Genomic DNA, 26,011 nt, shown 5'->3' with positions numbered 1-26,011 from the left:
TTTTAGATCCATTACTTATAATTTACACACCAATGACATACGGCATAAAGACAAAATATACAGATTTTCATATATATATATACAGGGTTCAACACAGTGCACAATTTAAAGTTATGTTACAATTAAGTGTACAATTTTAAATATGGCTTTATAAACTAGTAGTAATAACAGTGCTAAAATAACGTATCTCTCATGTAAGTACATAGACAAATAACATAATGCAGCTACAGCATTAAAGTCCTCATTTAGCAATGTGATACTTCATTTTGTTAGGAAAAACTTGTACACCACGTATAGCTGGGTATCTCCCTCCCCCCATACCCATCCACCCGTGCTATAATCCTGCTGGATTGCACACCCTGTAAGTTAAAACTTTGGGACCTGTATTCTTCAAGTATTCTGGAAAATAAAAACCTGTACAGTCGATGAAAGATCAGTCACAAGAACTAACTAAAAAGGGAGGGAAGAACACACGCAAACCTCGTGCCAGTGAAGCTTAGTAAGATTTTTCTTTTTTTTTTTTAGAGTTAAAAAAATACAAAGGTCACATCTTGTCTGTCTGATTCTAGGGAACAGTCCCATTAATGAGAAGTGCAAAATTCTGGGTCTCTTGGAAGCTTGGTCAGAAATTTCTGGCCCTGCTGAAGCAAATGGCACTTCTGCCAGTGACTTCAAGGGGGCAGGATTTGGTTCTGCAGAAGTTGAATGCCTTTAGGAAGCACACACTCTATTGCTGCTTTAGTTCGTTGAGCTGAATGTGGAAATCGTTAGAGGAAATCCTACAGTCCTTTGTATGCATGAGTCAGACTCAATGCCCATAATGATCTCTGGCCTTAAAAATTTGCAAGTTGGACAAACAGGATGTGGTACTTACAGTTTAGCACTGCAGTGACTCACTGACCATTTTATCGATTAAGATTCCCATGCTGTACACAGAGACATCTCATTTCTTTTCCAAACACCTCAGGGAACTGTGAAAATCTCTGCCGAGAAGTTCTTCACCTTGGCACGTACAGCAAAGGCGTGCGAGAGAAGCCCTCTCTGATGGACGTCTAAGAGAGCGTCACTGAGACAGAGCTGATCTGTGTTATAGCACTTCTCTCCGCTAAGGCAAAGCCGTGAAGAGTAGGGTCACTAGTATGAAACTCAACACCTGCCCCCCATCCTCCCGCAGGAGCCCCAGGCGGTACGGGGGGACGGAGAACATCTCCCCGCGACTGGGCACGCCAGCCCATGCACCTCGCTGGTCAGCTGGAAGCTGCTTTCACTGCAGTGTTCTGTGCAGGAATCGGACCCGAAGGGACCCCTGTCCCTTGCCACAAGGACACAGATGACACTGCAGTGCAGGAACGGGACGGCAACACACCGGCAGCCTCACCTGAGCAGCAGCTTCAAAGGAGTCCCCCCGCTGCCTGCTTCACAGTAACGAGTAGCTGAAACACAGCACAGCACACACACGGACTGGGAGCAGTAATAAGCTGCTGAAAACCACTGCCGTCATCCAAGGGTACCTCCAGTCCTCCTGGTCCACACAAGATCACTGTGCTACCTGGGTGTTCCTCCAGGTATCAGCCACCAATGTGCATGGGCATGACCCACCCCTACGCTACGCGTCTCCATCCCCCTGTGCCAGCTACTGGGCTGTCCGCCCTGATTCTGCACTCACAGAGCGTTATTTCCTTCATTTTGATTATAAGCCTAACTCATAATCTTGTAGTATTTGGTGATGGAGGGGTTAGGCTAAGCAGCTACTCATCAGAAAACAGATTCAAATTCTTCTTCAAACATCTAAGGACAAGACCCACTCGAATTCATCCCCTGCCACAGAAATTTCACTTGTGAGCTGCCCTGCATAAATCTGCACATAACACACTTTTCCAGCAGGCAATATTTTGTACGGCTCGGTATCTGACAGATACAACCCTTTCAATGAAAACAGTATGAAGCTGTCATGATTACTTGAGCAGACATCACTGACAAAAGGAAATTTGTGCCTGAACTATTGCTGCAGAAATATTTCAGGCAATATTTTTTCAAAGAGAATATAGATCTGGAGGGACACTGCCAAGGTTCTAAAGATCAAAACGTGTGACTTGCAGTGTTATAATTGGATGGGAACAGTCCTCCAGATCTGAAACATCAGGTTCGGTTTGGTTTTTGAATCAAGCACCACAATCAAGCATGCGATTTCTGTAGGACCTATACATCCCAGCATCTGTTTCCCCACTCGGTAACAGTGAGCTCTGCTGACAGAGCCAGCGACGCCGGTACTGACAGACAAATCCATCCTGACACGACAAAGCGTTACACAATCAAACACTGCAATTCACAGCAGAAAAAAACAACAGGCTGCTTTAAATTTAACCATATTGGAAACGCAGGGGGTTCTTTAACCTCCCGTTTGCTAAATGAGGAGAAGACCACTTACCATTGCCTTGGAGCAGCAGTACGGGAAGAAGTGCAATACGTGGCCTTTGGCGGTGTTTAAAATAAAACAAGGGGGCAGAACCACGCTGCCCCACAGCAGCAGCAAAGAGCTGCTCCCCAGCTCTTCTTCCAGGTCTGGAGCCGGCGGCTGTGATGCTCTCCAACTCCCTGCCCTGCAGGGAGTCCCCATGTGGCCAGCATCACCTCGGGCACGATGCCGTGGCCTCCTGCACCCCCAGCTTGAAAAGGCCGTCAAGCCTCATGGGACTGTCCCATGTTTCACCACTACGGTGACACCTGATTTCTTGCCTGCCCTGCAGCGTGGCCAGGACCTCCAGAATGCTTGCAGTTTTGATCGGGGGACAGTGAGGGGGAAAAAAAAAAAGAAGAAAAAAAGAAATAAAGAAAGAACCCAAGGGAACGGCATGGAGCTGGGACAGGGGAGGGTCAGGCTGGGTGTTAGGGAAAGGTTCTGCACCCAGAGGGTGGTCGGGCACTGGCACAGGCTCCCCAGGGCTGTGATCACAGCACTGAGCCTGCCAGAGCTCAAGAAGTGTTTGCACAATGCTCTCAGACACATGGTCTGGTTTTTGGGTGGTCCTGTGTGGAGCCAGGAGTTGGATTCAATGATCCTTGTGGGTCCCTTCCAACGCGGGATATTCTGTGATTCCATGATTCTCTCTGACAATTTGTAGTTCTGCACAGCCCCTCACACAGAGATAAAAAATAGAAATGATCAAGGGGAAAAAACAACACAGGCCTAAGGAAATGTTGCTCTTTTAGCAGAATTTTGGAAGCTTAAGAAATCTGTTCTGTTTATGTTGAAGACAACTCTTGTACGCCTTCCCCATTCAAACCAAAATGAACTGACACTTTTTCATAGATGTTAAAGCAAGCTCTTTTTTTAAACATCCCCCCCCCGAAACATTTTGCCATGACCAGCTTCCAAAAGAAAAAGGCTTAGATTAAATCCTTTAAACAGGTCTAAAAGCCAGTATTTGCTTCTGGGCAGGATAAACATACCCAAGGACTTCCTATCAGACCTTGTCAAAACACTATACATACAAGTCCCTAAAGAGATGCTGTTTCCTAATTCCACCCCTACTTTGAAATATGGCCAAACACTGAAACATAGTATGTGGAGTAGCTGTCATGAGGAAAAAGCTACTTACTGAGTAACCTCTCCTTTAAAATAACCTGAGTAGTTCCTAAGAAACGGAAGGCATGTGACATGCTACAGAATACATTCACCTAACTGATTAAAACACTGAAAAAAATCTCAGCTGACAACAAGAAGTTCCTCCCCCTTCCGCAGCCCCCTCAGATCTTTCTTCTTGTTTCACTCTTCTACAACACAGTGCCTCACTGCACTTGCCTCAGTGAAGTCAACCCCTGTGGAGGATTAATCCCCAGAGTATTTCTCACCACACTGCTCCTTTTGACACTGAGACATGTACATATAGATATAATATATCTATATTACAGAGAGAGAGATGCCCAGCTCTGCAGCAGCACCGGACCCATAGCAGGAGCAATTCTGGCAACAAAGCTCTGGGCCAGCCCCCAGGAAGACCTCCAGACACGGGAGGAGACCGCAATGTGACACCAGCTTCGCACCACGGTGGCGATGCCGATTCCTGTGCCTGCTGCCATGCACAGCCACGTGATACCCAAATCCAGCTGTCTACACACAGACAGGTAAAATTACACCACTGGCTTCTGGCTGATCTCGTGTTTTGGGAAGTCACAAGCATCGCTGCCACTGGCAGATCTGTCAGCCCAGGGAAATGATAACAGTGAGACCATCCGCTGAACTCAGGCTGGTGTTTTAATAATGGCGACTCATCACTGGGACTCATCGCTGTCCGCAGAGGCTCCATACCTGGAAACACCCTCTCCTCAGGCTGAAAAGACGGAGCCTTCAAACATACAGCTTCAAAGCTCACTTCACGGCACAATAAATGAGAACATCTCTATCGGAATTTCCAACATGAGTGTTTTTTTAAAGAGGAGCTTCTTGACATAGATGCCTGTTATCCAGAACGTCAGTACCTAACTGTTTGCAGGTAGCATCTGCCCTGACTTACCTATGAAGTTTCACAGACATATCAGACCGCCACCCCTTGTGCTTTCAAGCCCAAGACTTATCTTCTTGTGACCTGTTCCTGTGCTTAGTTTCCTGAGAAGGGTCCCAAGTAATCGGATGACACCATCCTCCTCCTAAGTTTGGGTTCGTTTGGCAAATGCTGCTTGCCCACGACAACAGAGACTGGAGCATGGCTCCAGGGAAACGTGTGAGGAATTTAGGAAGCAGATGCAAGTTCACGCACGCCTCAGACCAAACTGCAGCAGCTCCCAGGCACGGAATAGACATGGGAAGTGACTGCAGACCTGTCCCTCTGCTTGCAGAGCCACAGCTAGCTGGGTGTTCCCCACAGCAAGCATTTTCCTCTGATGGAAATACTCCACAGCCCATGAAAGGAACATGTCCTTTGAAAGCTGGAGCTAGTTCAAGCTCCAGACTACTAAGACTACCAACAATTAGCATCCTAAAGCATGTGTATCCTGTCTATTCCCAGAATAGACATATGATGAATTTTTTGCTGAAGGGTCCTGATTCGTGGAACTGTAATTCATTGAGAAAGTCCTGATTAAACTACTTTCAACAGGCTACCGCCAACGGTTGCAAGCAAATAATTGATTTTACACACAGTTTACAAAGACCAGAACCATCCGTAATTTCCATATGCTTTCTCTCCACTTAAAATCAACCAGTCAAGGCCAAGCAACACAGGTGTAGATGTTAAACTTCACACAGGTGGGCAGAGCCAATGCATTCATTCTCGCCTCAGACACCGTAACAACACATGCACCCAGCGTGCAGGTAGCTATCAAATAAAATTCTTCCAAAACTGCACCGAATCAACACAGCATCAATCATTTTCTTCCACAGGAGAAAAGTGTGCCAGTAACGCCTCTTCCACTTTTGTCCTCAACCCATTCCCGTAAAGATATCAACACAAACGAGCTCTTACAAGTGCTCTGCCGCCTGGATGTTTCTCCCACCCAGCTGTGGGATTTGTTTTTCAATGAGAGCAAAAACGTAGATTGAAAAGTCCCGTTGCCCTCTGGACCTCCAGTTTGCCCATGCGCGTTTTAAATATCTGTTTACCTTGGTTCCATCTGGACAGTTACACAAAATGAAATAAGGTTGAGACAGTCCAGGTAACATGTGACAACCAAGTCAAGCACAATGGTCTCTTGGAGGTGGTACAAACCTCCTCCCAGCCTGGAGCAGAAAATAAATCAGACTGATCCCAAGAAACAGCTTGTCTGCAAAACGGGAGATGCTTGTACACATCATTTGCATTGTTCGTGATCTCTGTAGTCATCCATGTCCACATCCGAATCAAAGAGCGAGTGTCCAGTGTAATCTGTGTCAGGGGTATGAGAAATACTGTTCCCTTCCTCATCAAATGTTTCTGTCCTTGAATAAAAACTGAAGTCCTGCAAAGGGGAGTGAGTCTTGCTTGCTTCGCTGCTTTCTTCGGATTCATACAGAGTGTTATCATCATCATGGTGCCACTCTGGCCAGAATTTCCTCCTTATTCTTTCACAATACATAGCAAGGTTAATCAGTTCACCTGCAACACAGCACAATAGACTCCGGTAAATACATCCAGTCAACAACACTTCAACTCAACGGCTGATTCAGGAACATGTTAGCATAGTTTGGAAATAAATTGTGCAGGTTCTTTCCAAAGAAGTACCAGAAAACTTTTTTCAAAATGGCAAGATCCAGTCAATCCTCTCAGTGGCTATTCACGTAACTTAAAACACACAGTATTAACCCACACGTAATAAGAAAGGTTACACTGAAATGAATATAAATGCACGTAGCAAAATAACTAGCCCAAATTCAACATCTACAGAAATAAATCAAGACAAGACACTAGTAGCGTAAGATTCTCATATCAAAATTCTTGCTTATTTAGCAGAAACATGGTTTCTAAAGGCAGGATTTGATGCTACATATGCAATCCATTCATTTATTAATATCTAGCAAATTTGGATGTTTGGGGCTTGCACCACCAGATGGCAGCGTTGTCTGCAAGGTAAATTCATGGGTTTGGTTTTTCTATGACTCGCCTCTAACGTTCCTAGCCCACAGGAGTATGTAATGCTTTATGTTTATATATATACATATGCGTATGCTTAGAGAGAAGAATTTATGAGAAAACTTCAACGAACAAAGAAATAAAAGCACATTAGAGGCATTATGTATGTGTATACGGAACCAGCACTCGTAATATATCATAGCATGAGTAGCTGGATGGGTACAGAGAATCATCCATACTGCTTGGGCATTTACATCATTTACCGTTCATTTCTGTTAGATACAAAATAGTTCAAACATCATTTTTTTCTTGAAACCCATGGACCCTTCAGAATTCTATCTGTGTCTCTTCAGACATCAAGGGGAAGAACTATATGGACTATATTTACGTCCCTCATAAAAAATCTCATGTATATTTTTTCCTCAACTCAAAGTGCTAGTAATGGGCAAGTCTGTGCCTCCAAACTGTTGCCTCAGTAGCCACCTCTTGCTCAGAGTAGGTCTACAGATCAGATTCATTCCTTTTACAGCTACTTCGCATCCTTTTCCTCCTTAGTTCTTTCAAATTTTCACGCTGTGTGGCTTTATTCTGCAAAGGGATGCCAAGATGCTTCCACCAGACTTTCACATGCCTATACCACTGCACAAGGGAAAAAAGAAGTTGGGGCGGGGGGGGAGGTATGTTGGTTTCCTATTCATGCAAAAACACAGTGACTCCAAAGCCAGACTGGAATCTTTTCCTTGCCCAGCATCCTTAATAACAACAAAGGCTCTAATTGCACTGGGACAACAGTACTCGCAGTTCTACTGTCAATGAAAACTACTTGGTTCAGCAAAATTTGGCCCATGGCTTCTAACACTTTACCCAGCATTCACTCCATAGAGACATTTGGCCTTTGCTATGTTAAACAGGGAAAAGATCAAGTACAGGAATAGAAACGATTACCATCCAGAACATTAGAGTGAACACAAACAAGAATTTTAAGAAAAAACAACATTACAGGATATAAATACTACATCAAAGGCAAGAACAGCCTATGATGCAGTTAAGTGCTCCTGCAATCTTCAAATATCCTTACAAAGCGCTCCAAGTTTAAACACAGCAAATGCCACCAAGAGTCTTTCTTTTTTTTCCTTTGTCAGAGATCACTTAAAACCTCTTACCTTTGATTAGCCTCTCTGGTCTGGTCCCTGGCAGTGTCCACATTGCCTGTGCCAGATGCCCAAAAACGGTGGCATCAACAGTGGAAAGGTTTGGTCCCATAATGTACTTCTTGTCACCTGTAAATACAACAGCAAATGTTTCACTGGGGAAACGTCACTGAAAATCTGGATTTTTCCCCAGTTAAATTTTTAACACCATTTTTATGGAAAATCATTTAGTTGAAAAGATACAAGGGTTCAAAGGCAGAGATTCAATATTGATTAGGGTTCAAAAGCTGATCCTAGGGCCCAGCAGGTCAAATCCATTCGTGCAGCTTCCCCGTGTACCCACCACTCCCGTACCCTGGCCAGTTACAGGGCCACCACCAGCCACGTGAGCACCTCCATTCACCACAGTAGGCAGTGGATACACACCACACTAGTTCTGCTGCATTTAATACCTCCTCTACAACAAGGACGTGCTTGAAAACACAATTTTCTCCTTCAGTAAAGACCCAAAATCGTTCTGCCATGGTTTAAAAATCACAAATGCACTTGCAGAAAGCTGATCAACCTGTGTCTCTCATGTGCACAGATCCAGTTGCAAATTATCCATCTGACTCTACAAGAGAGTGGTACCCAACGCTTCCCTCTCCCAGCCTTCGTTCAGGCTGAAACTGATGCATCACTAAGACTGACAGTGACTGCTCAGAGCAGATCTGCGCCTCCAGGAGAGGCAGGAGACATACGAGGACACAGCAGGTAGAGGAGAAAGCAGCCGTATGCAGGAGCAAACGGCTTGGAGCGAGTTTGCCAAGGACCTCTCGCCAGATAACGCCGCTCCGAGGACTGCCATGAGGCTCTTCCCACTCACTGCCCCCAGCTCCATCCCAACGCAACATGACACACTTGTGAAAGGCACCGGGATGAGTCCTGGAGCGCCCTCACTTCAGAGACAGGTGCCCCACAGACCACAGACAGCAAAGCAGGCTCTCCCCGCACCACCCGGACACATCCCACTGCCACAGCTTCACAGACTGAGCGCGGGCTATGTCACGCTCGGCCACAACACAGACAGCTCAGTGAGGTGCCTATACCAGCAGCACACGAGATGATCAACATCTCAGGCTGGCAATCCCACAGACTGGCTCCCTGCACGGGGAGCAGAGAGCAGTGGATGCCACGTCCACCTCCTGCAGCCTGACTCCAGCCTCTGCCTCTCCCCAGAGCTCTCCAACTCGAGGGCGCCTTCGTGCCAATTTATCTCGCCAGAAGCCTGCCCCAGCGGGCTCAAAAAGGAGACCACCAGCTCTCCTCACGCACAGCTTCCCCACCTCCAGGCACTGCCTTCTAACAGACAGGGACCCAGGCACAGCTCTCCTGGCGCACAGGCAGGGGAAACGGCAGCCACGTGGGACTGCCCTGGTCTGCAGGAAGGACGGGCCTGCTCCGCGCACCTCTCTGGGCACCTGGCCATCGTGATGGTCCCGGGCAGCTACCACAGCACACGCAGACAGTAGCTAGCTAAGACAGGGACGAAAATCCTCTTTCAAAGAGGCCATTCGCAAAAGGAACATCCAGTACCGGCTTGCTGCCGCAGCGCAGGCATTAGTCCCGCAGCAAAGACGGCAAGCAGGGCACACAGGTGAGACATGAGGCATTTCAGGGGTCAGGTTAGATGGCTGCCTTGGCCCTGCCTTGGCCCAACGTGCTATAAAGCGTGAAATGCTGTCCGTAATTGAATTCTCCAAATCCAGTTATCCCATCTCCCCGGGACATTCTTCCCTTGTACAACAGAAGCTGCCTGTAATTCAGCAAGTTATTAAACGTTAGGGTTATTGAATGAGCTTAGAAAAACTGTCCAGCAGTGAAATACAGCAAATTCTAAAGTACAGCACAGCATCATCTGTTATCCCTCCGTACTGTAACGTAGCAAAGCAGTGCTCAGGAATAAGGAATAATGGTAACTTCCTCCAGCATGTCGGATGTGATAGTAAAACGGAGTTAACTCTCCCCAGCTCTGTCACAGCTGCATCAACCTATATCTGACAACTCCGTACTGGGTAAATGTTATGGCCTTCCCCTATTTATGTGCTGCCCAGCATTCATCAATCTCAAGCACAGCTCAAGAACCGGTCCCCAAGCCACAGTTACGGGCTGTGTAAAATCCCATTTCAGCTGCCAGCACTAGGAATTTAAGGCTGCTCGGCCGGGTCTGAGGCTCGATCCATAACGACGTTATGCTGGGAAGTAACTCTGCCACTTAGACCTCGCAGCAACAACACCAGGCAGCGAGAGCTGAACCATCCCATCCCCTCCAGGCTGCCACTTTTAACCTGACACGCCTGCTGACTGCCAGCTGCAGGTCGGTACTTGCAGCCACTTCGCTTTACAGGCATCCTTTTTAAGCTCTTACCACTACCCTTTAATTAACAGCCAAAACCTCAACCACTTCCTCTCCTGGGAAAACCCAGGGGCACACACACCTGGTGGGGAACCTCACCCAGGTTTTTGTGCAGTCACTGAGCTGACCAAGGGCCCTGTCCTGCCCCGCAGCGATTCAGGAGAGCCTCCAGCCAGGCTGGAAGTCCCTCTCCCACCTCCTGTCCCCACCCCATGGGGACAGGCCCCTGAAGGCCACAGATATTTAGACAATCAAAAGGGCAAATATGATGACTGTACACTGACTAATCTGACATCCATTTCAGAAGCAAAGGTGGAAAACAAAAAGTACAATATTCAGCTGATAATGTCGTAAAGTAACCATAACATAGCGGGTGCCCATCGAGGCTTTAAAAAATACAGGCAGGCACGCTGTTCTCATCAATAACCTGGAACTGAGTGTTAAAGCCCCGCTGGCAGCACATGCACCACACAATAAAAAAGCAGCGCGGTGGCAGAAAACGAAGGGCAGTCGCAGGGCTGGCAGACTGGGCCACGAGCAGCACACACCGTGCAGGCACACGGAGAGGTGTAGGAGCAGTGGGGAGAAGGTCTGCCCAGCGAGTGGGAGGCTGAGAGAATGCAGAGGGGGAAAAAAAGGCACATTTTTTTCCAAGAGTTGAAGAAAACACCTTAGAGAGAAGCTTGAGGATTTCCAGCCATTCTTCCCATCAAAACCAAGAGTGGGATTAACGGTTTGATTACTGCATTTATCTTCACAAGGAGAGGCCAAGGGCCACCCAGGGAGGGGAGGAAGAGCTAGCACAGGAACGTCTGCCTGAAGGCTGAGATCAGGCAAGCTGTGAACTGAAACTGGACAGCTTTTGATGGTGATTAACACCTGCCACCAATTACTGATGAACACAGTGGCATCTCCACCTCCCAAAATCTTCTGATTAAAGCTGGATGGAAAGACCTTTGGAAAGACCTGCTTCACACAGAAGCGAGACTGGTGCCTCAGGACAGCAACCCGTTCGTAAATACCCAACTGGATGATTCAGCGACCCGTTTGAACTCTAAACTGCAAACTTGAGCATCAGTATAGGCTCCAGAGTCGAAAGGATACAAATAAAATCTGGGAACAGACCCAAAAGCAATTACGGAGAGGCAAACATGGTAACAGCTATACCTGGAAAAGGTCTCGGCCGAAGGAGTCCCCCCCGGCAGGGCCACCTGCTGCTCAGCCCCTCTCCAGAGGACCGTAACGGGGATCACAGTGCAATTAGCTCTCAGCAGACTGCAACCCAGAAGCTCAGTGCAGACAGCTCCAGTTCAGACTTCAGCCTGAGCTACACAACAGCAATGAGGCTCATGTGGTTCTAGCTGACTGAGGTCGACCTTAAGACCACCTGTACAGCACCCACCCGTGACAACCAGCACACCTAAGCCCATCCATTTTGACAAGCCATCTCCGAGGAACAGCTTTGAATATAGCTGCTCACACCAACCAAATGCAGCGAAGTCCTGCTCACCAAAGTAACACCTGCAAAGGACTTTCAAACAGCAGCCTCACAATAATCTATTAATGGTAATGAGTCCCACTAGGAAAAAGAGATTCCCCAAAATACAAATAAGAGGTTACATTTGCCAAAATGAACACTGTGTTTTCCTGAATTCACACAGCAAAATGCTCATCCAAAACCACAGGCCACATTCTGCTCCTTTACATACAGACGGTGCACAGAGAAGAAACCCGCCTACCCCTCTAGAGAGGCAATTTGGTGACAGACAGCGAGGAAAGAAGCCCCGTCCCCACGGGAGTGAAGGTGGCACCGAGGGATGGCAGCAGCGTGGCCTCCACCTACTGACAGAAGTGAGCTCATCCGCGCGTGCGACCAGGCTGCCACACACGGGCGATCTCACCCCGCGGGCTGTGCACAAGCAGAAGGCGAATTATTTGTTGTACGTTACCCAGGAGGCTCGCTAGAGTCCGCATGTCTTTCTCCATCAGCGTGTACATCTCCTCCTCCGAGAAGCGGCCAATGCCGTGGCCGTACATCTCCCGCTTCACGATCCCTTTGGTCAGATGGCAGAGAATCCACTTCAGCAAGTCACTGAGGGGGCCGTACACCGAAATCATCTTTTGCGTCTCATGAAGGTTTTCCACCCACTGGCAATAAGCTAGAGTCCTAGAAGGATGCACAAAGCACGCTGTAAGAGTGCAACGCCCAGAGAGCCCGTCGTCACCCTGCAACAGCTCCCACAGAGGTCAGGCTACCTTAACACTAAATGCTCTCAGCCCTGATGGAGAGCTAGTGCCCAGCGAAAGCAGACCTTGGTGCACCTCCGAGTGGAAGCGGTGAAACCTGACTTCGCGATACTCACGCGGACCGCCCCGGGTTTCTTCACTCGTGGCTTCCTTTAAGAGAACGTGACGTTCACGTTGAAATACAAAATAAGCACTACGTAATTTTGCTAACCTCACAGAACAAAACGCCATGCCAAAAGGGTTTATTAGCCAAAGATGACCGACTGCACAGACCTAGGGAAAACAAAGAAAAACAGAGAAACCAACCTCTCCTCCCTGCTTTCTATACTGCTGGAACTTAGTCAAGCAGTAACTTTGCACCAACATAAATACTGTAGCAGTGATTTCTCAGAAAGATCTCTGCTCTCTTCAGAGATTAACAATGACACAACCTTTACAAAAAAAAAAAAAAAAACTTGAAAGGTGGTAGTTATCAGGTTATTTTTTTTCCGGCATTTTTTCTTCTCCTAATGAAGATGTTGATCTTGTATGAGATACACTTCAAAAGGCTTCTGCTGTGTCTCAGGCTGTACTGCAGCTTTATTAAATGGCAAATGCATTATTTCAAAAAGTCTTTCCATCAAAATTTGTCTTACCAGCTATATGTTTTGCTTCCCACAATAATTTTTGTTCTTTATTAATACCGTAGGCAAAGAAACTCATTTGTTGCTGTTGCTACTTTAGCTTTTCTAATATGCAGCACCATCTGACAGAAGATATTCTGAAGAAACAAAAGACCATACGACTTGTGACAAAAGTTCAAAGGATACTGAAAGATGGGCCAAAGACATCTCAAAGTAGACATGACAAATGCTTGAAGCCAACGGGGCCTCAGAAACATTGGGAATTTATAGCCATATTCCATTATATTTTTACAAATTTCCAAACTGAAAAATTTTAAAGTAGGCTTATGCTTTTGAGATTGTATGAAAAAAGGCTCATGGGATATGATAAACTGATGAAGCTAGATAGAAAAGCTGGAATATCAGAAGTTGCAAGTTCACATATGTGAAATATTAAATAGTGTTTAATAATTAAATGTTTCCATTTCCACTATGACTGGAGCTCATTTTTTTTTTAGTTCAGAATATGACTTCAGTTTTATCACTCTACATATTTCTACTTATGTGTAATTTTCTTAGTGCCTATATGGATCACCTAATTCAAAGTAAGAGAAAAAAACGAGAGAGGCATCTCCTGGAAAACTCCAACTTCTTTTTTTAAACTTGCATGCCTTATCAAACTCCAGCATACCATGACCAGAAGGTGAATTCAGCACTACCATCAGGAAACAACTACTTTTACACAATGAAAAAATGCTCCAATCTTTACATTTCCACAAATTCCTTATTTGAATTACTATTAACATGAGGTAAAAGGAGCATATTTGGCATAACAGCTGAAAAAAAATCCACTTAACGCTCAAACTAACAATGCTCTCAGAAAGGATGAAAGGCATTTTAACTCTACTAAAAGCTGTCCCCTGCAGGACAACGTCTTCTGCTCAAACTGATTTAATTAAAGACAGTAACAGTGAGGCCCATGCAGGTGTTGGTGCAAATGCATGAACAGTAAGGACCAAAAATGCACCTGCTTTGTTTCTGACAGCTTTTATTCTCACCGGGTTTCTCCATGACCTGTTGTGCTGTATCAGCACGACGACAGCATCCCACTGATGGCTCACATACCTCAGTGCAGCTCTTTGAATGGAGACGTTGCACAGTCCTTAGTGCTCAAAATGGATGAATCAACCAAAGTTTTGGGGCAAGTTTCAACAAAGCTGGGTTTGAAACAAAACTGGATTTAGAAAGGGGCACCAGAATGAAATGGGGAACATGAAACCAGCAAGCACTGGAGCAAATGGGTACTGGAATACCAGAAGCATCAGCTTTGGTTGAAAGATGTGCTGCAAAACTGCTTTGCCCCAGGAACAGACATAAAAGGTGAAACAACTTAGGAAACATGGGAAGAAAACTGGGCTCAAAGCCTAAGGGCACTTCATAAAGCAGAACATTTCAGCAGCTGTGTTTCACAGGCCTGGGAAAGGACACAGGCCCTTGGACAGATATGGCTTTGAAGGGGAAGAAAGAACCTGGTCTTGATGAAAACATCAGGAAATAATTACAAGCATTATCTACATCCATCAGCTATTAATTATACTTTTTACTTGAATAAGCTGAGAAAAACCTGTTCTCCAATAGCACAGCTGTGCATCTGACTACGAAGACCCTCATCCCCCAGCATGGATCTCATCAGCTTCACCCGGCCACTCCGCAGCACAGTTTTAGTGGCTTTACGACAATGGCACTCACCATACAGAGGGACAGCAAGAAAAACATGACAAAACAAAGCAAAAATGCAGAAAGGTGACTCTGCTGTAGTATTTTTGAAAAAATCACGCCAGTCCAACAGCCCCTCCAGCCCTTCCAGGACTATTATTCACTCTGACTCCATCAGAGAGCTGGCATCGCACCAACTCATCAACCATGCCCAGGACAGCTTTAATTTCATGAGACAGGACAAATAAGTTTTCCCACAAAGCTAATTAGCCTGTCCTACAAAACAAGAGTACATTTCCCTAATGTTCACTTGCTTGCTCTGGGGAAGAAAGTCTTTGGGTTTGGAAGAGGCAGATACCAAATGAAGAGTTAACAACCCGGATGGCGATGCAGGAAAAGCAGAACGGCACCAGATTTTGGTAATCCCATCTCAGCTAAATCATCAAGCACGATCTTGGATGTGTGCCTGTCGCTCTGAGTGAGTAAAGTTGTCGTGTCCCAGATCTCAAATTTATGTGGGCAATGAAGGCAGCTCAACAGACAACCGCTGAGTTTACGCCTAGAATTTTATGGTTCAGAGCACGCAAAAGCACAGAAAAAAGTAGGCTCAGATTTAGAGGGACAGCTATAGGTACTTTTAAAGCTAGCTTTACGGGCACTTTGTTAAAATGATTATATTCAAAGGTTGATAAAATCAGTGCTTCCCACCAAAACATGCTCCTCCGCATCCAGTTCCACCCATCATTCCTCTGCTTAGACTACATTAGTACAGCATTATAAAAATTACAAAAAGTTAGGAAATGCCAGAAATCAGGTAGTCTAATTCAGCATAATTATACATTTTAAACTACAGTTAGTATTTATGTGATGGCATTTTGAATATTGGCCTGAACTGAGCACTTCGGGAAACATTAGCATTTCTGTTAGTGCCAGCACATCTGTAAAAATGTAAAAAATGTAAAAATCCTGGAGTATAAATAAAAGAATACTGCATTAAAAAATGCTACAGAGGTGAAGCAGATCTGAAGTATAAATGTAACAGCAGCTCTGGCCTCAATACATAAATCAGGAGAAGAGATGGAGAAAGTGACTCATCAGCAGCAGCTTGCCTGATTATCCCCAAACTAACTGAACAGAAAAAAAAGCACCAAGGCAAGGGGGAGATGCTGAAAAGGATTCGACCTGGGGGTTATTTTTCCCATCTGAATCCTGCACAGAGTGGAAATTTCTTGATATACAGAAGGATTATAACAAATTCATTCCACAATGAGCTGTGGACACCTTACCTGCTGTGTGACTTCTCAGAGGAAACGGCTTTTAAGCCACCAGTGGTATTCAAGCCTTGTCAATAGCAGGTGAGATGTCACTTGTATAACTGCCTCGATGTTAAACATGTATTACGTTCAATACATGGCAAGTCTGAGTACCTATCAAAGTCAGACTCACTTGTGTTTATCATAGCAAGCTCTTCCTATGCTTCACTCATCACATACGTGGTATTTACCTGGTCTTCTTAAAAGACGAAGCAAGAAATGGATAGATTTAGGCATGTATATATATATTTATAAATCACTAAGGTTGTGTTTCACAACACAGCTAAACCAATTTAATGGGTTTAGCTGGTTTCTAAGGGCCCACAGGTCACTGCTGGTTGCAGAGATGACCCAGGGCAAGCCTTCGGAAGATGACAGAGGTCTGCACACAGATCGAGGACCTCGGGTCAAAGCCCGGTCCCTGAGGCGCAGAACTGGTCTGCTCCCATCTCTTCCTGCTGACTCAGCCTCACCCCCGCTCAGGTTAGGAGTTTTCTTCCCTTTGCTGATTTAAACATAGCAAAAGGCTGACAATTATAGCTTTCTCCAGGGACAGAAGCTCCAGCACCAGCCTCATGGATCTCAGAGACATGCTGTAATCCCAGTAATAAAATGGGTATACTCAATCACTCACTGGCTCTCTGCCTGACCCCTGCCAGGGGCAGAGTCCAGGTGGCTGGAAGCTGATGTTCTCAACAGCCCTACACTGCTCTCAGCTCCAGCCAAAGCAGCAATTTCCACCTTTAAGAGGCACTAAGCAACCAGAGCTGCTGCTGAAGATAGGCAATTAGCTCAGCAAAAGCTAAACATTTCAGGAGGAGATGCTGAGCACCCACCAGGATTAGCTCCATCCAGAGACAGCACACCACAAGATGTTCTCTGCTTCTTCATTCGATAGATGCACTACAGTATTACTTATTTATGATGAAACTACTTTGCATGCTGCTGGAAACAGAACTGTATTAATCACAGTTTATATTACTGCTTTGGAGGCTTGAGTTTATAAACCTTACTCTGCAGAAAGGCCATCACTTTCGCAAGTCCCTCACTATGGGACTTGGAGACATCACAAATGAACCCTGAGCTCCTGGTGGGTAGTGGGAAGCACCCAAGTTCATGCACCGGTGTGAAGGAACCTCACAACCATGAATCCTGTCAGATGCAAACACAGCTCTACACAGCTATGGCCTGATTTTATCACGGTGTAACTACGGGGTGGTCAGGGCTGTTATCCAGGAGTTACAGCAGCGTGATGCCTCACAGCTCTGGCTCAGGGTTTGCCTAGCACAGAGAACCAGCAGAGCCGAGTAAAAATCCTCTGGTACAGCCACACAGCAAGGACACACAAGACTCACAACTGGACCTTTCACTGTGCTGCAGAAAAAAAAAACGTGCCCTAGGGAAACTCATCTGTGGGACTGAATACAAAAGGCAACAAGGATATGCAACCAGGCACGCACGTCTTTATTTCAATTTCTTCTAGCTTAATCCACCTACTTCAATGCCATCTCCTTGCTCCTTGTCCCCCACACTCCTCTATTTTGTGCCCGGCAGTGCTGAGTCTGCTCAGTGGGAGTGTGGATGGACAGACATCAGCTTCACAAAGGAAGAGCGATTTGTAACTGGGACACGCAAAAGCCATACAAGTTTGTCATCCGTAAGGTTGCATTTAAAGCAGTTAAGTCCACAGACCATGAAACAAACAATATACTTAGGCAAGGAGATGGAGCATTAAGGGACTAAAAGGCCCCATCTTCCCTCCAGCTGCTACAATAACCCGGGGAAAAAAAAGAACAAAAATCAGGTTTGCAGACAACAAGTGTCTAAGAGCTGTGGTCAGATTTTTGAGGACATGTCACTGCAGATGGGTATAACCAGTGAAAGTCACACTTCTGAGAAGGCAGGGATTTCATTTTGAAACCGCATCATTTCAGCCTGCCTACTGAATGCTACATTCCTTCCCAGGAACACTACAAATGGTTTGAAGAACTAACTATACGTACACATGTTCACCTGTTGCTGCTCTTCTTCAACAAGAAGATGAAAGAAAAAAAAACATGGTAATTGCATTCAAGTTAAATCACACATTTTTGGAGAAAATAAAATGCTGTATGAATGCAAGACTCAGTACAACAGGCACTTAAGTGCACGCTAGAAAGCAAACGGTTGGGGAAAAAGCCTTATGCCTACGAGGTATCCAATGCAGCATCCAGGACACCACATCCACCTGCTACTTCTATGGATCCAGTCTGGAAAGGACACTTAAAAAAGCAGTGAAATGAAAAGTTGGGGTGCAGGAGGAGGAATAAAAATAAAACAATAAAAATTAAAAAATCACAGATACTATTTTCAAAAGTGTCAGTAAAATGCATAGAATATCAGCGAAGTTATATTTAGGTTTTTCATTCATATCTATACTTCAACTTCTGAGGATACCACAACTGATGTTGTATCCTTATCAACAGGCACTGTTGCTAACAATACTTATTAACAGGAATATTCTGTTACAGGAAAGACAATAATCCCTACCGTAATCACACATACAGACAATAAAAAAACAGTAACAACAAGAAAACAACATTTTAGTTTCACCCCAAATGCTGGGTATTATTTTTTGTTTCCCCTCTCAAACCTCACACGTTTGCAGCCATCTTGGCTTTGCTCCTTATTAACCAGGCTGTTCCCACATGGAGGTCATACGGAAGAGGACAAACAGCCCACTGCCACTTCCTTCTGCAACGCCAGTGCCTTACCTTGCCTACACATCCCTACAGCTCTCAGGGGAGCTCCTCCTGACTCATACTAGCATAAGCAGAAAGAAGCAGCAGCCTTCCACAGTGAGAACAGCTGTGAAATTAATAATTGGGTAACTGCAATAACCGCGAGACAAAATAAGCATTCCCTTCCAGACAAGAGTGCGGGTCTGACAGCAGACAACCAGCTTTTCCGTGCAAGCTTACCAATAGAAGTGCTCCTCCACCATTTTTGTCACTGCTCTGGAAACAGCTCGTTCACGTGGACCGAGGTTTTTATTTAAATTCACTCCGAGTTGCTCCTCCAAAAAGTCAATAATGAACTCAGTGCCAGATACTTTTTTGTGATTGTATTCAATCCATGGCATTTTTCCTTGAGGGGAAAGTTTTCCATCAAAATAGTTCTAAGAAAAAAAGCAAGCAAACAGACAAAAAAGGCCCTTCAGATTCTGTTTCAATGAGAATAAAGCTTTTTTAATACCTTCCTGTGTTTTTAAAAGTAATATTTTTTAATTAATACTCAAGATTAACTGTACCTATACAAACAGAGCAGCAGCTTTACGCGATACCAAAATAGTTATTTCCAGGTACTGCAATGTCTTACAAGCTTTCATATTAGATGCCATGTGATTTAATATTACTTGAGAACCAGGGATATTTAAGGGGTTGGAGATGCTCAAATCTCCCAGAAGATTGGGCCCATTGTTCTAAAGTATTTAATCACAGGAATCACACCTTAATTTGGCTCATACACAGCACAGCACTTTTTGTATTAAAATTATGTTATAAATACTAATTCACTGCCTGTCTCAGTAGCTGCACTGTCTCTGAGGATAAAACACGATCATGAGCCCACAACGAAACGTGTATCATTGTATCATTCCCTCACTGGGCAGGAGGGAAATCTGCCTTTACATGTGCTTCTGCAATTTCCTACCTTAGAAATCTCTCATATTTACAGACAGGGACATTACAATTGGATCTACAAGAGGCCAGCACCACTACTGAGCACAGCACGAGCACACTGCTGAATACCGGTACGTGTCCTCAGAGCAGCACTTGTAGGGATGTTTTAATGTATTTTCTCCATTTTCCAGCTGGAGCAGGTGAAACAGAGAGATGAGAGAATTTATGCCTCATCTAACAAACACAGGAGGAATGCCTGGCTTCCAAAATGTGATCAGATATTTGATCTCATTTCTCTCTTACTTCTGAAAGTAGGGATACATAGCAGAACTTTTTTTCTTCTCTTGGGCTTCACTTCCTCATGTCCTGTTATTTAGCAAAAGAAAAATCCTAGCTCAGAAACTGAATCAGAAAGGCTCACAACAAGCAGGCTCTGTGCCCCACACCTGGCAGTCAGCCTAAGCATTTTGGGGTCTAGCTGCTAGGTTCAGGGTTAGCTGCTCTCAGCTGATCTGTCTGGGTCTCAAACATTTACCCCACACAAATCCACTAAAGATGGCTTAAGGTCACCGTGCAGCAAGGAGCACACACCAGAAGGTGACCCCAGCTCGGCCTGAGCACGCTGAGCACACATCGCCCCGGCTGCCACTCAAAACAGGGATGTGCACACCACGACCAGTGAGTGCCCATTCCCGGAAGCTCAGCCCTTTTGGATCAGGGCAGAAGAAATGTATAACGCTGCTGGGAAAACAAAGCCTTCTGGTCGCAGCCTTTTCCGGGACTTCTGCCCAAGCAAATATTACGGAAGGAATACCGGGTTATATAACGTCTCCTACGCTGCATCCATGCCAGCATGAGCAAAGCAGCAGGATCCACCCTGCCCGCACGTGCAGGTGACTGCCCAGGTCAATGGGAGAAACACTGAAACCGCCCAGCGCCTGAAACCGAACCGAGAGTCCACAGCCCCTTCAGGATGAGATTTCCCTTCCTGTGCACAGATACTGAAGTTCTGCAGGAGACGGTGGACTTGAAGCTGTGCCTGTTACTTATCGCAGTTACTGTACTCCATATCGTTTGCAATCCAGAAAAAGCAAGTTTTTGTTATTCAGCCACACAACTCTTCAAGCACGCACGCACGCACATACAAATACACTGTAAAAAGCTAGTACCGCACTGATATTATACTCTCAAAAACACAAATGATGGCCTAAGTTGTTTTAGGAAAGTTGGTATAGATAAACCTAAAAAAATTCCTGCAGGATTTTCATGTTTTGTTACACACAGCTTATCAAACAAAAGGGGAAACATCTTTCAATGACCTGAGGACACCTTTATCTCTGGACAAATCTCACATTATACTGTTCTTGTATCCACTGTTCTCAAGTGGATATTTTTAGGCTTCAAACCTCAGTATCCTTATGGCTGCTGCTAATTGCCATCAAATATTTATCAATTTTCCACTTGAAAACTGGTCCAGCTGCAAAGCAGGAAAGCTATGGCATTATTATTAAAAAAAAATACCCTCATACCTCATGGTACTGAACTGCAGGCTATAAAGCAACTATAACAAGAGCTCCTGAGAACATCATTTACCGAGGAAATTACAAACCAAGCAGCACAGGGCACTTCTGGGGTAATTTTCTAGTGCTCTCCAGAAGAAATTAGGCTCTACGTTTTCAATTATTGTTGCTTATATTTTACTCTCCCTCATGTCTCTTCTCATAGGGAGTACCATCTTCACAGACCTGGCATGAAAACATCATGTTTCTGATGTGCTAACGCTCATCAGAATATGTAAATGTTCAAATCTTAATATTCACGAGGAAATACAGGAACACCCAAAAGACTTCCACAAGCACCCAGAACAGGTTCCTTTAAAAGAAGCTTTATGAAGAAAAGCATCAAATGTTTTGAAAATACAGCTAGGTAATAGCACAGACCAGCCTGAGCAGAACAGGCTGAATTATTTTTGATTGAGAATTTGCACATAGAAAGGCAGCTACAAGAAAAACTAAGCACGTTATAAGAACACATCTGTTTGGAGAATTCCAGATTAGGAAAAGGTGGGAACACTTTACTTCATTCCTCTTGTCTTCTGACACACCATTAAAACATTTTGTGCAACACATAGCACGTCACTCAATATTTTAATATACTCCAGTAAAGTCAAAACACAAGGAACCAAAAAAGGAATAGCAGTCTGAAACCTCTGCTATTTGTTCTGATCAGAAACAACTTTCTTTTGTTGTTTTTTTTTTGTCACCCAGCTTCATGTTCCTCCCTTCTAAGCAGCCCCTCCCCAGGAAGGTGATGGCCCTTTTGCTGCACCTCCCAGGCTTTCTCCATCCCCAGACACTCAGCCCAGGTAACCTGTGGTAGCTACCACCACTAGCTCCTGCAGAGCCAAGAGCTGTACCGCTCCAGCTCACCCTGTGCCCGGAGAGCTGCAGCGTTCATCTGTAACTCAGCGCGACTGCTGCCCCTGCCAGCTGCGTGGGGTATGCCCTCCCTTGGCCAGGGCTGAGGGAGGCCACAAAACTCAGACAGCGCCAGAGCCGCCCCCAGCAAAGAACTGGAAACACCACAGGGTTGGTGGCCACGGACAGGACGACCAGGACGGGCCAGCCGCACTTCCATCGGATGAGAGGCCTGTTGGTGACCTGCCGCCAGGCCACCCAGCTTGGGCAGCAACTGAGCCGCCTGACAGGAGGCCCATCGATCGTCTCTGTCACCTACAGCAGCCTACGGGTAACACAGAAACAAAACAAAGTTCCTCCTGCTCCTTTATGGCTTAACCCTACGGACGCACCTACACCTTCCCCTACTTGTATGAGCCCCAAGCAGCACCACACTCCTAACACAAAGACAGAACCTACCTCCTTCAGACAAAAGAGCTGTGTCCTCAGCTCATAAGCTTAACTCCGCTGACCTTATGGCTAAAATCCTAGGTAGGGCTGGTAACCCCACAAACGCTGAAACTCTGTATAAACCAACACACTGACCAACAGTACAGGAAATAAAAAGGGAAGGAGAGCCCTCTGGAAATCCCTCTCTCTCCACAGTGCCAGGTGGCTGACTTCTACCCAGCACTAGCTTTCCAAATGACTCCATCCTGAATCACGCAAACGTGCAGCATTATCTTCTGGAAGTAATCATAGCCTGCGACAGCCATCTTTTACGCTGCAGCTTTCCTTATCTGCTCCCCACCAGAGCAATTTTAATCATTTCAAACCTCTGAACTGCATAAACCGCTATTAGAGAGAAAACAGACGTCGCCAGGAATAGTCTTCTCTTCAGATGTGCAATTTCTACTCAAATTACTCTGGTTTGAGAAGCAAAGTGCATTAAGGCCTCCTAGTCCAACGACACATTCAAACTTCAGTATCTTTCAGGTTCCACAACCCAAAATGAGGAAAATACATCCCATGGGACAGAAATCCCCCCGGTCTACTTCCAAATGCTCTGAAGTATCTTATTCAAGTTTCATTAAATCTTAAGGTAATGAACATCAAATTTTATGCTTCTAAAGATTTAAGCAAAATGTATTAATTGGGTTTTCTTTCACTTCCAATGTAAAGGAGCTTAATTGCATAGGAATGTGGATGAATATTAACCCCAAATATGAAATAAAGTTGTTAAATGGTTTGTTTTCCTCTGCAAAAGACTGATCAAAATATTCTTCAGAGTGCCTGGATATGCAGCAAAAAAAAAGTGACTTGAACCCATCTGGGGTGAGCATGAGGTGAGCCACAGCTCGGGCCCTTGCAGACACAGTAAAATCCCAGACTTACATTGCTTGGGGAAAAGAAAAAAGAGAAAAAGAGAGAGAGATTTCTTCCACCGAATATCCTTAGATACAACCTAAGATACAACAGTAATGATGACATCTGAAATGCCCTCAGTGCTTTATACAAACAGCAAAAAGACCTGTCCTTTGTTTCAAAGAGCTTGTCTTCTGCACAAGCTGCCTGGTGACACCGCCACGCAGCATGCGCCCAATTTGTGGCATCACAACTGAACCCTGACATTAACAGGCAAGACAGCAAGATTGTGCTCTCCTGCCTTTCCTTCACTGGAGTACCTTGGGCTTCGTCCCCCAAGGGAAGCCGGCATGGGAGGCACCCAGCCGCAACCTGGCAGCTGTATTCACAACATGGAGAGCAACCCCGTCTTCCCTCACGAGAGGGGAAGCACCGGTGATGCGAGGTGAAGCAGAAGGGAGGTACATCTTCCTAGGAGAGCACTGGGAAGAAACCCTGTGCACCACCAGTAAAACAAGAAGCTACAGCTATTTAATCTTGTTCTCTTTAGCAAGATGCAATTCAAAGACCATATAATACCACGCTTTAGTTTTAGTGTATTATTTAGCATTACATAAACTATGAGCTATTTTCCCACTTCAGCAGTTCAAACCAAGTTAACTTCCAACATTCATTTAGCTCTACCAGTTAAATCTAGAGCTGTTCTAGACCAACTTCATTCAAGCTGTACCTTTAAAGGTTATATTGCAAATTTAACTGCAGATAAAAAAGTTTTGATCTACCCAGCCAGTTGTATGGGTACATCTCACTGGATGAGTAAGATTTGGAGGGGAGGATGCCTATTTGCTTTTTCATGCAATTATAGGGAAAGGAAAACTGTACAAATGTACCTGGTAGGGTAAATCAGCCATCCTTAAGTAAGTTTCCATTTTCAGACAGAAAGGGGATAGACTTGGAACACCATTGTTAGGCCTTGAAAACTGATGCAGTATAATAGCATCTTTTGAATCAACCTCTTGCTCTTTCCTGTCAAAAACAAAACAGGATTTAAAAACCAGAAACAGGTGCATCATACATCAGCACATTAAATACACAAAGGAGAAATCCTGGCTGAAGCAAAACACGCATCCTCCCTTAATGGACTACCGCAATATTTTTTTTATTATTATTATTCGCTGGATCTTGAGGCCCTAAAAAGCACTTACAGTGCTGCGGCAGGGAGGAAGCTTGGCTAACCCCACGCTGGAGACGAGTGAAAGCCTGGCACGGAGGCGGGTGAGCCAAGCCCCACGCACAGCACGGGCAAACACGGGCCCAGGCCCCCGCGTCCCCGCGCAACCCGTGGCGGCGGGCACGCACCTGCCCTTCGGAGGTGGTGGTAAACAAAAAGGTGGATGGCACCGAGGCAGAGAGACGAGACGGCCGGGCCTCAACACCTCGTCCCTCTGATAAGGGCTGTGAGCGCGGCCATCCACTGCCACCGCTCTCGGCACCGTTTTCACGCCGGGCGTTGCCCCGCACCGTGCTCACGGCAGCCCCGAGCCCCTCTGCCGCACACCCCCGCTCCAATCCTCCCATTTGTCCCCTGGGTAAAACGGGGAATCCTTCTCCCCCCCGGTCCCCTCGGGGCGCCCCGCATCCCACCCGGGTTAGAGGGCTGCACCCCCACGCCCGGCCGCGGCCCCCGAGCCCTCCCCGCGCAGGCAGCCGTAAGATGGCTCCCCAGGCCGCCCCGCTCTCCCCTCCGCCGCCTCACCGTATGGCCAGCAGCTCGTGGAGCAGGTAGGCGGCGGCGGCCAGCAGGGCGCCCCCGGTCAGGTACAGCGTCTTCTTCCACCACGAGTCGGAGCCCAGCGCCGCCATGGTGCCGCCCGCCCCCGCGCCCGCCAGCGGGAAGGCGACGATCTCGCCCCCATAGAGGGCGGGCGGCGGCTCCTCGGGCCCCGCGCACCAGCCCAGCGACAGGCTGCGGTTGCGGCTCAGGTCCGCCACGCAGGAGCGGGGCGCCGCCAGCCCGACCCCCCACAGCATGCTGCGGGCGGGACCCGCATCCCACGGCGCCCACCGGCCCTGCCCGGCCGAGCCGGGAGGCTCCGCCGGCTGCCGGCCCCCTGCCGCCGCTGCGCAGGGCGGGGGGGGGGCGGCGGCTGATGATGCTGCTGGTACTGCTGGTACTGCTGGTACTGCTGCTACTGCTGCTACTGCTGCTACTGCTGCTACTGCTGGTACTGCTGCTACTGCTGGTACTGCTCCTCCTGCTGCCGCTGGTGGTGGCGGTGCGCGGAGCGGCCTGCTGAGGGCACCCGCGCCCGCCTGCCGCTGGGCTGGCAGAGCCTCGCCCAAACTGTGGGGCCGGGAGCTGCCCGAGGGGGCTGGTGGATGTCGCCGCCGTGTCCCCAAGGGCTGCCGCCTCACCCCCGTGTGTCACGCCCGTGTGTGAGAGAGGAGGCACCTGCCATCAAAGCCCAGCGCCCGACCGACGCATGAAATAGCGATACCCTTTCCCAAACGCTTGGGATCGCGTGCTGTTTTTCTGTTATTCCGGTGCCCGATGAGGTGAAGGAACAGAACACCTCTAAATCATACGATCATAGAATGGCGTGGGTTGGAAGGGACCTCAAA

At 46.5% G+C, this 26,011-nt stretch overlaps 1 protein-coding gene across 1 annotated transcript; it reads right to left on the bottom strand.

Annotated features, from left to right (window-relative positions):
* FAXC (failed axon connections homolog, metaxin like GST domain containing) lies at window positions 1–25,706 on the bottom strand. The gene is made up of 6 exons (XM_080584060.1): window positions 25,146–25,706; window positions 24,280–24,415; window positions 18,930–19,126; window positions 12,041–12,258; window positions 7,709–7,825; window positions 1–6,071 (listed from the first exon to the last, which is right to left on the bottom strand). Exons 1-6 carry the CDS (start codon window positions 25,418–25,420, stop codon window positions 5,788–5,790), a joined length of 1,227 nt encoding a protein of 408 aa, XP_080440186.1. The 5' UTR covers window positions 25,421–25,706; the 3' UTR covers window positions 1–5,787.
* Window positions 25,707–26,011: the final 305 nt, after the last annotated feature.

Source organism: Anser brachyrhynchus (genome assembly GCF_964034855.1).
Source record: "Anser brachyrhynchus genome assembly, chromosome: 3".
Lineage (NCBI taxonomy): Eukaryota > Metazoa > Chordata > Aves > Anseriformes > Anatidae > Anser > Anser brachyrhynchus.
The sequence above is the reverse complement of the archived record's forward strand: the minus strand, read 5'-3'. Positions and strand labels throughout refer to the sequence as shown.

What these genes read in the sequence shown, in the direction of transcription:
- FAXC (XM_080584060.1), bottom strand. Translation starts at nt 25,420, where the DNA reads ATGCTGTGGGGGGTCGGGCTGGCGGCGCCCCGCTCCTGCGTGGCGGAC. An exon ending in CACGAGCTGCTGGCCATACG is followed by an intron (nt 24,416 to 25,145) that starts GTGAGGCGGCGG and finishes TGTTTTTGACAG; the next exon opens with GAAAGAGCAAGAGGTTGATT. An exon ending in ACCAGAGAGGCTAATCAAAG is followed by an intron (nt 6,072 to 7,708) that starts GTAAGAGGTTTT and finishes GCTGTGTTGCAG; the next exon opens with GTGAACTGATTAACCTTGCT.